Source organism: Anser cygnoides, chromosome 6 (genome assembly GCF_040182565.1).
Source record: "Anser cygnoides isolate HZ-2024a breed goose chromosome 6, Taihu_goose_T2T_genome, whole genome shotgun sequence".
Lineage (NCBI taxonomy): Eukaryota > Metazoa > Chordata > Aves > Anseriformes > Anatidae > Anser > Anser cygnoides.
The window spans coordinates 26,293,248-26,305,766 of NC_089878.1; the positions used below are offsets into that span (position 1 = coordinate 26,293,248).

General features: G+C 46.1%; 1 protein-coding gene across 17 annotated transcripts in view; it reads right to left on the reverse strand.

Moving 5' to 3' along the window:
- Positions 1-12,519, reverse strand: part of KALRN (kalirin RhoGEF kinase) — a 502,830-nt gene that overhangs the window by 336,747 nt on the left and 153,564 nt on the right. For all 17 annotated transcript variants that reach the window (XR_007166315.2, XR_007166316.2, XM_048072237.2 and 14 more), the window contains one exon: positions 5,644-5,718. Coding sequence is in view for 15 of the 17 variants with exons in the window: in XM_048072237.2 (XP_047928194.2) it covers positions 5,644-5,718 (75 nt within the window). In the remaining 2 variants the exon portion in view is untranslated. The remainder of the gene's footprint in view (positions 1-5,643; positions 5,719-12,519) is intronic.

Below are 12,519 nucleotides of genomic sequence, written 5' to 3' on the forward strand. Positions count from 1 at the left end.
AAGACCCACAACCATTTGCTAATACAGAGATGTCCAGTTGTGAATTTCTGAGCTTCTTGTATGTTAAAATATATTCCTTAGGAAAAACAAACAAAGAAGCAAAACATACGTAACCCTACGATGCAAAGTGCTTTCATGGAAATAAGGAAGTTTTCAGAGGTGATGTGTTTTGCCAGTGGGATGCAAGTGCACATCCTACTGGAAAATGACCAGAACATTTCGTTGTTATTATATTAATTATCTCAGATGTTATAGTCACCTCCCTGGTTCCTTTTATTGATTTATAAGCTCCCAGGTTGCATTTCTGTACAAGGACAACTCTTACCTGCCTGTGTAAATGAAGCAGAGACCTTTGCTGAGATACATATGGAGCTCACTGTGTCTTTAAGGACTAGAAAACCCTGTGAGCTGGAACAGGATGGGATGTATACAGAACGTCTTGCTTCACAGTCTCAGTTCCTTCCTCTTATTGTTATTTTGAAAGTCTCTATCATTAATTTGAAAGCTAAACCCGTGTGACTGGATGCAGAGACCCACTGACCCGTAGGCTCCGAAGGCTTTTCCAGGAGGCGGTCAGGAGCTCTGCGTGCTTGGATGGCACCCACAGTTTCTTTTACATCCCACAAGTTCTTCTGAGTCCTTTCAGACAAAAATGTTTACTGGGTTGTTTTTTTTACCTACTTTTGTAAAGCACTTGAACTTTTTTGTCTGCACAAGGCATCATAGGTAGCATCTCCACTCTCACACCTACTAATTAAAGAAGCACACAAAGGGGAAGTCTCATTGCTGGAGGGAGATGGTGGTGGATCTTGGCAAGCTGCTGGTGTCCAAGAGCCAGGACGGTAAGTGTTGGCAGTCACTAGGCACTCTCCACAGAAATTCTTTAATTTAGTCCATGGCTACGGTTAAAACATATGGAAAGAAATACGGCAACTGATTCAGCACCCTAGCAATGCTTTAGGTGCGTATCATCACTACCTGTAAGTGAAACTGGATATCCCAGAGAATGTTTTGATTTCTGCTCTGACCTTAGAGTCCTGATGAGGATATCTGAACAGACACTATAGGTAAAGGTTCTTCTGTATCCTCACAAATGATCTAGCAATCTTACAAGGCAAAAGAAACAAAGCAAGACCAAACAAAACAGAAAAACAGGGTCAGACCTCATCAAAAGACCTGGAAACTTTGCAGTCTAAACTTCCTCTTTTTCTTCTTCAAAGAAAAATGTGCATCAATGCAGCAGTAAATTCTAGATGAAAGGATGATGGACCAAAACCACTATGAAAATTCAATAGTTAAGCAATGTTATATTTTTCTAATAGCATATTTCTTCTTTTGGAATTTCCGTTGATTTCAAACTACATCAGGGAATGGTATAAACAATAAGACACTTTTCTCTTACAAAATGTAGAAGAATTGTTGATGTTTCACTTGAAATTTCCATTACAGAGGAAGAGAATAGAAACTTTTAAAATTGGAATCAAAACTTTTTATGCAAATACAAAATGTTTACATCATTCAAAAATTAAATATTTTGGTTAGTTCTATTCCCAATCCAATACAAATTCCAGTGTCCACAAATCTGTGTTGGAGACCTCCTGAAATCTGGACCTGAACTCTTCCAGCACCTGGGAGGACTTGGGAATCTCATTTCAACCCCTTCTTTGAAGAGTGAAGCACATCCGTCGCACAGAAAGCAAAACATGCTCCTGCACACGTGGTCCCACATATCTCTGGTGTGTAGTGACCTGAGGTGACTTCAGACCCATAGATTTTGGGATGGTCAGTCTTTTCCCCCTAACAGTCCTTACCTTTTAGCATTTTTTTTTCCCAGATTCCAGTCTCAGAAGCCAAACAACCTGTAAGCCTTCCTCTTGGATTCATCTTGCCAGCCTAAATTTAGTGAGACCTAATTGCAAAGTTTCATCTGGTCTATTTACACTGAGCTTCTTCCTCTGAAAGACCTTCTGGGAAATCTCTGTGTTTTCCCTTCAGGCTCTCAGTCAGGTTCAGACGTCACTGTGCCCCTGTAAATCACCAAATTATGATACCATTCTACCTTTTGCTGTTGACTCCTCCTTGCTCAAACAGCCTCTCAGCAACCTGGCCACCTCCTCCTTGGTGCTTCTGCCTCGGCAGAGGAGCAGAAGGCACCTGGATAGCAGGCGGGAGCCTACTTGCTATGGGTCTTAAGAGTCCCATAGGGAATGGGAAGCGTTGGGAGGGATCCTGCAAAACTCTTCTGGGTGGGGTGTGGGGAAAGGGCAAATGGTTTCAGCAACACCCACTATGCTAGTCAGCTAAAAAGGTTTTCAAAGCCATGTGTGTGAAAAGCTCCATGTGCAGGAAGGCAACGTGGCAACATGCTCCACTCCCTCTCCCGAGAGCCTCATCCGCTTCCTTCTGTACTGCCCTGATCAATAGAAAATCTCCTGTGACTATAATCAAGCAGCTGAACGACATCTGAAGTTAAACCACCCTTCCAAAGCAGCATCTGCATTTCCCAGGAAAGGCTATAGCCACAGCTTCCAAAATATCACTTTCACCGCCTCTCACGAAAAAAAATACCGAAATAATCTACAACCTGTTTTATTTCCTTTCCTCTGTGCTCATCTCCTCCTCAGAATATAAAAATCAGCCTTTGGCTTGAAGCTCACTCCCTAATGGTTCCCAAAGCCTTTCCATTGCTGGAAACAACGCTGTGAACCACCCAGGCAAAGCCAAGATTTTATCAGGGTTTAGGCAACAAGCAGGCGGCCAAAGCCTCCCTCCCAGCTCTGGCTGAATCTGCCTCAGCGAGGTCAGCGATGGGAGCAATCAGGCTGCGATGGCCGGGATGCACTGCCACTGCTCAGGCTATCTCCTTGCTTATGAGAGATGGCATGGGGTTTTCAGGTGCTGTTTAGATACACACATATATGAACTTTGCTTGTGGGATTCAGTCCAGCTTATAAACAAGGTCACTGAAAGAGATCAAGAAGCAGTTGCAGGAATAAAACCACAGGAAGCGCCAGGCACAAAGCCCCAGGCGGCATTCAGGCTGGGTGAATCCGTGCCCAGCTACCTACAGCTGTGTTGCAACTCTGAAATTAAGTGCACTTCTGAAAGCCTAAGTGTGCCTGTGAGATTACACGGCGGTGTGGGCAGGCAGCAGCCGGTGTCCAGCCCATTCTCCACACTGCTCTGTGTGGTCGAGGTGTGGAGCATCCACAGCACTGAAACACAGAATGGCACAGCCCCTGCCGCAAGGAGCTTGTTTGTTCTTGCAGCCGTCCTGTCAAGGCATGGCTGAAAAGACAAGGTGGTGTAGCTGGAGCAGATGAGAAAAAGAAAAAGTGTGTAGCTGAGATGTTCAACAGATTTTTTTTGTGTGCTGATAAATTCTGCTGGTGTAAGGACAAGAAGAACCCACTTGACATCCTTACTGTACTGTTACCGTTAAAATTAACTGTAGTATAAACTCTGACAAGACTCAATAAAACTCTCCTTTTCCTCAAGGAAGCCTGATTGCAAATGCAATGTGCTCACAGACTCAGTGTTAACTACAGCTCGAACTCATATATATATATATATCCTCACAAAGTTCAGCAATTTGATTTTTCTTTTTTTGGCAAACACTTTCTCTTCTGTGCTGAAAGCACACTAGGAAGTTACTCCATTTTAATTAAAAAGAACCTAGCCTTCAGTTGAAGCTGTCAAATCCTTTTCTTCATCTGCTTTATTACATCAACCCAGGGAAAGTCGGAGCAGTTCTTAAACTCTGGGCTGGAGGGTGATGCTGGGGCTATTGTAATAAGGCACCAGAGCCTCAGCACATTTTATCTACAAAGGCTCAGACACTTGTTCCCATAGCCGTTGCATTTGGAGACCATGGAAAGGAGGTGGAAATTCTGGAACTGCTATCTAGTGAGCTGGGTCAGGAACAGGAACATTTTGAGCAGAGATGAGTCTGGAGAGTGGCAAGTCTACAAGGAACAAGCCATCCCCTGCCCACAGCAGATCATGGTGAGAAACCCCTGGGGGTGTGCTGGCACCTCTCATTTGTTCAACCCCCCCAGGGCAAGCTTGGCCCAGGACAGCATCAACAGGAGCTGATGATTTGGTGTGAGACCCTCTGGCTGCGAGCTGAACCTAGGCATGGTTAGGAAAGGGGCTATATAAACAGTCCAGACAAGTTGTTGTTATTAAATATTCCATGCATTACCAAATGATCCCGTGGTCATTTCCATGTGAAGCAACAGCAGGAGCCAAGAACTAAATTCCAGTACAGTCCCTGCATAAATTCCTCCTTTTTGCTTCCCCAGAGCACCCGGTTCAGCTTCATGTCACCAACAAGTCTGCAAGTACACTGCCTTTTTATGACTATGTTCCCCTCTTCAGAGCAGTGAAAGACAATAAGGACATAAAATATTTCGTGACATTCAGGATGAGACACCAGTGTGAGGCAAATAGTGGTGCAAGGGAGAATCACTGGGAGAGTTTTGGGTGGGTCATACGGTGCATTTGGTGTCACACAAACTTCCCAAGTCCTGGATTTTTCACATCATCGGTAAAAATGTTGAGGGTTTATAGAGCCACAAAGCGTCTGCCCAAGCCCTTGCTGGTTCCTGTGCCATTTCACTGATGCTAAGTGGGAGGACAGCCCGCACCAGCTGCTAGTCCAGGGGAAGGCTTCTCCTCCTATCCAGGCGTCCCCCAGCCTGGCTCAGCAGCCAGCAGAGAGCAGAGGAGGAAGGGCCCAGGCACCCCACGGCCTCGCTGCTGCTCTCCTGCCCTCTGCGCTCAGCAGTACTGAGGAGATGAAGGAAACAAAAGAGCAAAGACTGCAAGTGAGGGGCAGAGTGGGCTGGCTGCTTGATACTGGCCTCCTTGTTGCATCAAGCAAGGTCACCAAAAGCAGCTCGAATGGCTTGCACTCATCAGAAACACTGGCAGTGGAAGTACCCTCTTTTTGTACTGCTGATTTGTGTAACTTCATGCAATATTATGATCACTTCAGATGTTCTCTCCCCACCCATCCCCCTGCTTGACAAGTTGTAATTCACCCCAGAAACAATATAACCTAAGCCATTCTCAAAGTGTTTTCCATATTGTCTAGCCTTCATTCACCCCCAGGTCCTTGAGATTTATCCCCTGAACGAAGGGTGTAAATCGCTGCACGGGATCTCAGGAGATCTTTGAGCACTGGAGTTATGAAAATGTAGCATCAGTGGCACTTTTAAGTGCAGATTGATTGGGATTGCAAACCGAATACCAGTGGTTTACAGGACCAAGTGCTTCCTATAGACAGGACTGAGTGATGTTCACTGACCTGAACCCAAGGCAGCGTTGCTGACCTGAACCATCCTGGATCCTGACTCAGCCCGGGTCTGGGCTGGAGCTGACATTCCTTCCCACTTTCACTGCCCATTTACCTGTTTCTCAGAATAGGAAGAAAATCACCACGCGCCAGTTTCCAACTTGCTGAGTATTACTGGGTGGCCCTGTTCCACATACAGCCCTTTTCTTGGCAGAAGAGCCAACGCAAGTACCACCAAGTCCAAACATGAAACTAGTCCCTTGTGCCTGCACAGCACCGTGAGGACCAGCGGGTGACAGGCATCGCTCATGCTGGGCTAGAGGGACCAGGAGGGATGTGCTCACCTGACACGAAGGCCACTTTCTCCTTTAGTATAGGAAGGACATCAGCAGCTTTTAAGCCGTCATTTCGGAATGAACCTGCAAAACAGATACAGACAGGAAAGCCACATTAGAAGAGACCATGTCCTTGCTCCAGACTTCACCAACAATCCATGTTTCTCAAAATCAGACTGGAGGAAATCTATAAATTACATAAAGACACCAAGAGCTAGGCCCTTATGGCTGATAAATGAATATCATTAGCATCAACAGAGACATGCTTGTGAAAAGAAAATACAGAGAATCAACTCATCCCACTTCATCCTTCAGAAGTTCTGAAAGGTTAATAAATTGGAGGGAGATATAAAAAGGAGCAGAAACCAGTGTAACTGCAATTTGAACAGTCACTGGAGGACAGTTCTGAGAGATCCCTAAAGAGCCCTTTGTGTCAGAAAAGCGCTGAGGAATTTAGTTCTGGTTGCCGAATTCTTTCTGTGTTCAAGTAAGCAGGGCTTCATGCACTCTGAATTAAAGACATGAGTCTTTGCTATTAACTTGTCCTTTTTACGAGAATAACCCCACAGATCCCGGGCTTTGGCTAGCTCTCACATCAAAGGCAGGAACCGTTCAGCCAAAGGTAATATTTTGGAATTTAAGCAGATTTGTATATATGCATCTCATCCAACCATAAAGCGAACCAGAACAGCCAATGTGCTAGACATATCATGATGGCTCGAAGACACTGAAGCAGAGTACTGGGCCAAATTCCCCCTAGCTGCAAGATCAGCAAGTGTCAATGCAAGCTGAGTTTTGGCCAATACATGTTAAATTCATCGGGGAAACAGTGAAGTCAATTCTTAGGCACTTAACTATGCAGTAGACATTACATAACTGAAGTCATAGTGAACACATCACAAAAAAAAATAAAAATCAGTGGCTATGTGAAATATATAATAAAGACTTCTCAGCAAGAAGAGTTTGTAGACTGCTACACCGAGGGCTCAAGGACAACTTGAAACACTCTCCTACCTCTGTGTGTCTCCCAGAGGCAATGCACCTCGAGCCCAGGGGAAAGATATATGACTTTTAAAGACAGGTCACCTCCTGAGCTGCAGCAGGGCAGGCTGCAGGCAGGGGGCCTGCTGCTAACAGCCCCGATGTCCTGGCTGTGTGCAGGAGAGTCAAGAAAGGAAATGAACGGGGATGGTGCTGCTGGCAGGTGTTTTCACCTTTCTCAGTATTCTCTGGGACAGATCAGTCACACTCCAAAATGATGAAGTAACTGGAAATCCGTGACCCTGTCCTCCAGCCCGGAAATCCACAAAAGCTCCCCAAAACTGCAAAACTTCCCTCGGGATGAGGGATGAAACTCCTAAAGGCAGAGCAGTGCCTAAAGCAAGGTCCCAGCTCTAGGTAATACGCATGCTCACCTGAGCAGCAGCTCATGACCTGCAGACCAGGCTGTGGCTGCTGCCCACAGAGCTCACTGCAGCTTATGCTGAATGCCACACACCAGCAGCTCCATCTCAGAGCACGCTGGCAGGTTTTACAACAAGGGCTGGGGGAAGGGATGCCTGAACAGGAAAACCAATGGCTGTAATAAGGGCTCCAAAAGCAATGGCAAATCTGTCTCCAGGAGGGCCCCAAGCAGGAATGATGCATTCCCCAGTTCATGAGTTATTATAAGCGTACTCCTAATAATGCTCATTTTCATCCTAACCCCCAGCTGTTTCTAATACATTCGTTTTGTTTATTTGCGTGCTGGATCTGAAGCCATGTCTGTGTAGCACCGTCTCATTTTGCCGCAGAGCCCCGGTTATACAACCATGTAGGCAGTGCCTTCCTAACTGATGATGAAGGCCGTGCATTGTACCCTGCCCCACACTCCCCCCAACCCTTGTAAGGCTCGAGCCCCTCTGCAGCAGACAAACTGAGGAGGACAGATGGATGAGGGAAAGGCAGGCTGAACTCTGAGCATTTGGGCACTGTTTTGCTGGTTCACCATCGTTATAAGCCTGGGTCTACACAACAGTGCCCCTCTTGCTCTTCTACCTGCAAGTCTCACCATGCTCTGCAAAGAAGTGTCAGCATTGCAAGTGCCTCCTTATCAAAAGAGAAACAGAGGTGCAGAGAGCACGGTGCCACGTCCCAGTCACCCTGCAGCATCTCACCCCTTTGCCACGCCTTGGCTTAGTGTGCTATCCACATGGTGGGGACGCTCTGGTTATCCACAAACCTCTGTTACTCCAGGCACACAAGAAGAAAACATACCGTGCCTGCAGGAGCAGCACACAGAATAATGTATTATTGGAAACTTGGAAACACTGAAAAATTTAAGAACTGGATGCTCAGCATGGCTGAGTCACTTTTCAGGGCAGATCAATGCTGCAAATGCACAGCCCGTCTCCTAGCAGGGATTCCCTGCGCAGCAGAAGCAGCTCACAGTTTTAGGTGAGATGCTGTAATGAGAAGCCAGCTGGGTGAGATGGGAAACTTAAAGCACATTTCCACATTAAAGGCAGCAAACTTGAAACTGATAAGAGGAAATTTGTTTTGGTCTGGGTTTAGTTTGGTTTGGTTTTTTTTCCCCACACTAATACCCCGTTTGGCCTGGGGAACTTGCTGCTATAGGACGTGGAGGTCAGCAGCACAAGGGGCTTTCCCAAAGGCCTAGAGATCTGCAAGCTGCAAACATCTCCAGGGAACTGTAAAGATTAATAAAATAAACAAGAGTTTTGGAAAGAATATAAGCCTACAGACTTTGGAGTGAAAGCCAGACTCTAGCTATTGGAGTGAAATATAAATTATGTCTGGAGGGAGCCCTGCAGGCTTTAGGATTTCTTTCTCTAAGAAGAGGTCAGTGGCCTCTGTTGGAGACGCTGTCTTGGGCTAGACGGACCAACCCGTGGTCTGCTCCAGAGTAGCTTTTCCTAGAAAAGCTCTAGCTCCAATCTGAAAAAAGCAGCGTGCTCTTGGCTTCAAATAAAGATCAGCTGCTGGAAATATGGAAATACTTTCTATACTGAAAAAAGTATGCGTAGGCAAGAAGAAGGCCTCCTGTCAGTGCACTGCATGGGGCTTAATCACTTGGCTCCTGATGTCTTCAGCGGGAGTAGTTCATCCCAAGTCCCATGCAATGTTTCATGAAAGTCGGCCCACATTCTCATAGTTCTCAGAACAGATTTGACTATTTAAAAACTTTGGCATGAAGTTTCTTTAACCAAACAAAACTGAACTCCTTCAGCTGAACCCATCCCTTGAGGAACTCCACTGGAGTCCAGGAGGCAACAGTAGGATTAATCTGGTCCATATTGTTCATTTCTTCTTGCCTGAGTAAAGGCCTCTTCTATATTTCTTACTTTTTTCCCCCTCAGGTTTTCAGAGCACTTATCTCCTAAGTTTATCACAGCCTATTTACCTCCCCCCTCCCAAAGCCTCAGTGGATTTTATTTGTGTTTACAGTACAGTAGCATCCCGCCTTTCTACAATGTGCAAACAGAAGGGATGTTTGATGTGAGCAGAGAGAGGCAGAACAAAGGAGACATTATTATTCCCATTGTAGCCTTTTCAAACTGAGACAGAGAAAATTGACTTGTCCAGTGTCAGACGGAAAGTTTGTGCAGAGCCGAGTCCTCATTTCCCCAGTGCTTCCCCAGTGCTTTTCTCACACAACCATCCCTTTGTTTTCTGGAAGAATATCATCCTCCTTTCTCTCGTCTTAATACTTTTTACTTCCTTCTCCTGCCTTTCTCTCTCCCTTATTCTTTCTTTCTGCTTTTCTCCCTCAAATATTTACTTTTCTTGTCTGGGCTAAGTTCCCTTTAACCCCTTCCTTCCCTTCTTGCATGCTATTGTCCATCTCCACAGGGCTGTGAGCCTTCCTGGCTGGATTTCTCCGAGCTCCACAGGGCACACAGAGGGGCTTAGCCGAGGGCTGCCGAGGGCTTTGCCGCTGGGATTTCCCTGGCAGGGGCTCATTGGTTCGCAGTCAGAAAGGCCACAGCATGGCACGAGCATTTTGTTGAATAGAAGCAACATGTGCTCCGGACTTGTATTTTAGCACCATCTGGCAGAGATAAATGGGCCTGGACACTCTGCATCTGCTGGTCGCTCCTCTGCGGACGACAGGCTGATCCCTCACGCAAAGAAAGGGCGTTTTGGTGCCCCGAGCTCCCCAGGGCCCTGCGAGGCTCTCCTGCCGGCCTTCCCCGCTGCAGGCCGCAGTTATAAACTGAGCTATAAACGTCACCAACAAAGGTTATTATTCTCCTTATTAACTGATAGACAGTGATACTGACCTCACAGGAAGCATGTATAGTGCTGGGCCTGCAGGTCAGAGCATGGCAGGGCCGGGGTGAGTGAGGCAGGCTGGGCTGCCAGCCACCATAGGCAGGGGGCGAGGACGGTGCTCCCTGAGCTGGGGAGGCCAGCAAGCGCTCACGGGGAGGTTGCGGGTATTTTCCGAGGAAGCACAGCTGGCGTTGGCTGTGTTCCTCACCCCATGCAGAGCAAGGGCTGGAGCCGGCTTTCAGCTCTGCGATGGAAATGCAAATAATCCCTGGGACCTTCATAGACATGATGGCTCTCCCGCTATACAACTGGAGACCCACGCAACATCAAAGCTTATGCTGAAATAAGTCTATTTATTTCTGCATGTGTGAGTGTATATAAACACAGGATTATAGACAAATATGCATGGAAAGTGCCTAACAGCTACCTGACAGAGGATCCAACCATAAATCTGCTTTGAATTTGACCTCCAGCATTCCTGTTAGCCTTGTACAGGGTAAATGTCTTTATGCCATCACATGTAGTGCACAGACAGACACACAGACCTACGCCTTAGCCTTGCTTTCCAGGTGACCTCCCCAAAAGTTTCAAGAGCCATGGAAACCAAACAGACGGGCTGCACAGAAGACTTACACCGCTGCACCACATGCCAAAGACGTTATCCCAGCTGAGACAAAAGTTATATTCACTACATTGTTGCATTTATTCTAAAATGAAAAGATGAATGCTGTTTTCATGCGTAATGCTTAGCATCAGTCCAAGACCAACATTATTTTCTCCACACTTCCTTATATTGTCCTCCCGTCTATTAATTATACACCACCACTACTCGCTGAAACATCCTTCTGGTCGCAGCTCTTGGGCAGTGATGCTGAGAGCTTCCTTCCTCTGCTGCCAAGTTTTGCCAGTGCTTGTCAGAGGTCCAGCAGCTTTTCTATCCCCTCTACATGGGGCAGTCGGTCCCTCTGATTTCCCACTGCTCGAATGCTCCCAAAGGGACAGCCTCTGTGAGCACAGCCCCCTTCCCTCCCTTGCCTGCAATGCTGCAGGCAGGGCTGGGGTTCAGGGAGCTCACTAATTGCTGAGATTGTTATTCCTTCCACGAGGTACTTGGCAGCACCAAGCCTCCCAGCACAGCCTTTGAATGTCCACACATTTGAACAGTAGCCTCAGCTTGAAAGCACGCCAAAGAACAGGCAAGGCTTCAACAAAGGTACGGCCCCTTGCAGCAAACATGCAAATTCATTAGCCTCTGTGCACATGTGGTCTCTAATAAGCTGAATTTAGCATCTGAAACCTAAAACACTGCACCCTGTGCATCCCACCTAAGCCAACAGTCAGGCTTTGCCTTCTCATACACGGCACAAAACTAGTCAAAGCATCAGAAGGATACCAAATTAACACACAATCTGTGGCAAAGGCTGAGCTTCATCTCCATCCAGGGGGGATTTTATTCATTTCATTTGAAGCAAACACTAACAGGGATGCTAAGAGAACGCAATGACTGTGAGCCAATCTTTTACGCATTTCCTTTTTATTTTCATCAGGACTTGGAACCAGGCTGAGATCTTTCAGTCCCTACCCTTAGAAAAATAATTAGACATTATAGGTAGCCCCGTGGATAGCACATCTGACTGCTAGTCAAAAGACTTGGCTCTGTTTGTTGTTCTGCTCCTGAACTGCTTTGTGATCCTGAACAGGCTGTTTTAACTGTGCTAGATTTTGGTTTTCCTGGCTGTGGAAGTGGGATAATGACTACCCACATTAGTAAAGTACAGTCAGGTCCACAGACCTCAACAGTACCTTAAAAATGTGAATTAATTTTGTCTCAAAAAAAACCCTTCTGAGACAGGGAACTGCTGCAGTCTGTTTTTATAAGTAGGCAAAATGTGGCAGTGACAGTAGGAAATATTTGCCCCAGTGAACACAACTTTCTAGGGAGGAAAGGGAGATGTTAAGAGAACTGGAAAAGATTATGTCACAAAATCCTATGTTTTATTTCTTAAGCGTGCAAGGGACAGATCTACTACCCAAGAGGGAAATAATCATATTTAGCATTTGAGTATCTTCCTGTAGATTGCAGTATGCTTCAGTAACCACCCACATGCAACAGCCTTTTACAGCGTTAATAAAGAGCTATGGGCCATTTGTAATCTGAAGTAGCATTTTAAGCATGGCCATGGTTTCTACCCAGGCTAGTGTGCGTGAAAATTTTCTTTTCATTTCACTTCCCTCTCGATTACAATTGGATTCCTTATGGAAACATTCCTCAGAATTTTATAATCCTATAAAAAGTTTAAATCTGCTGATGGATTCCTGCAGGAAGGATGCAAGTCCTCTGTGAAATTTGAGAGGCTGGGTACACAGGGGCTCATCCTCTATTAAATACTGGTAGGTAGAATAATTTCCTTTAGCCAGCACTTGTTTAGTTTACTGGCTTTTTTCAAAAAGCAGCAGCAGGGCATCAGCCAGCACCTGTAACCTGTATCTGTCCCTCCAAAAGCCCTGCTCAGGTCCTGGAGGTCCCCAGCCACCCGGAATTTATCTGGGATAAAAAATAAAATAAAATATCTAATTATACACAACATGCAGGAGGCACTTTGCTGAAAC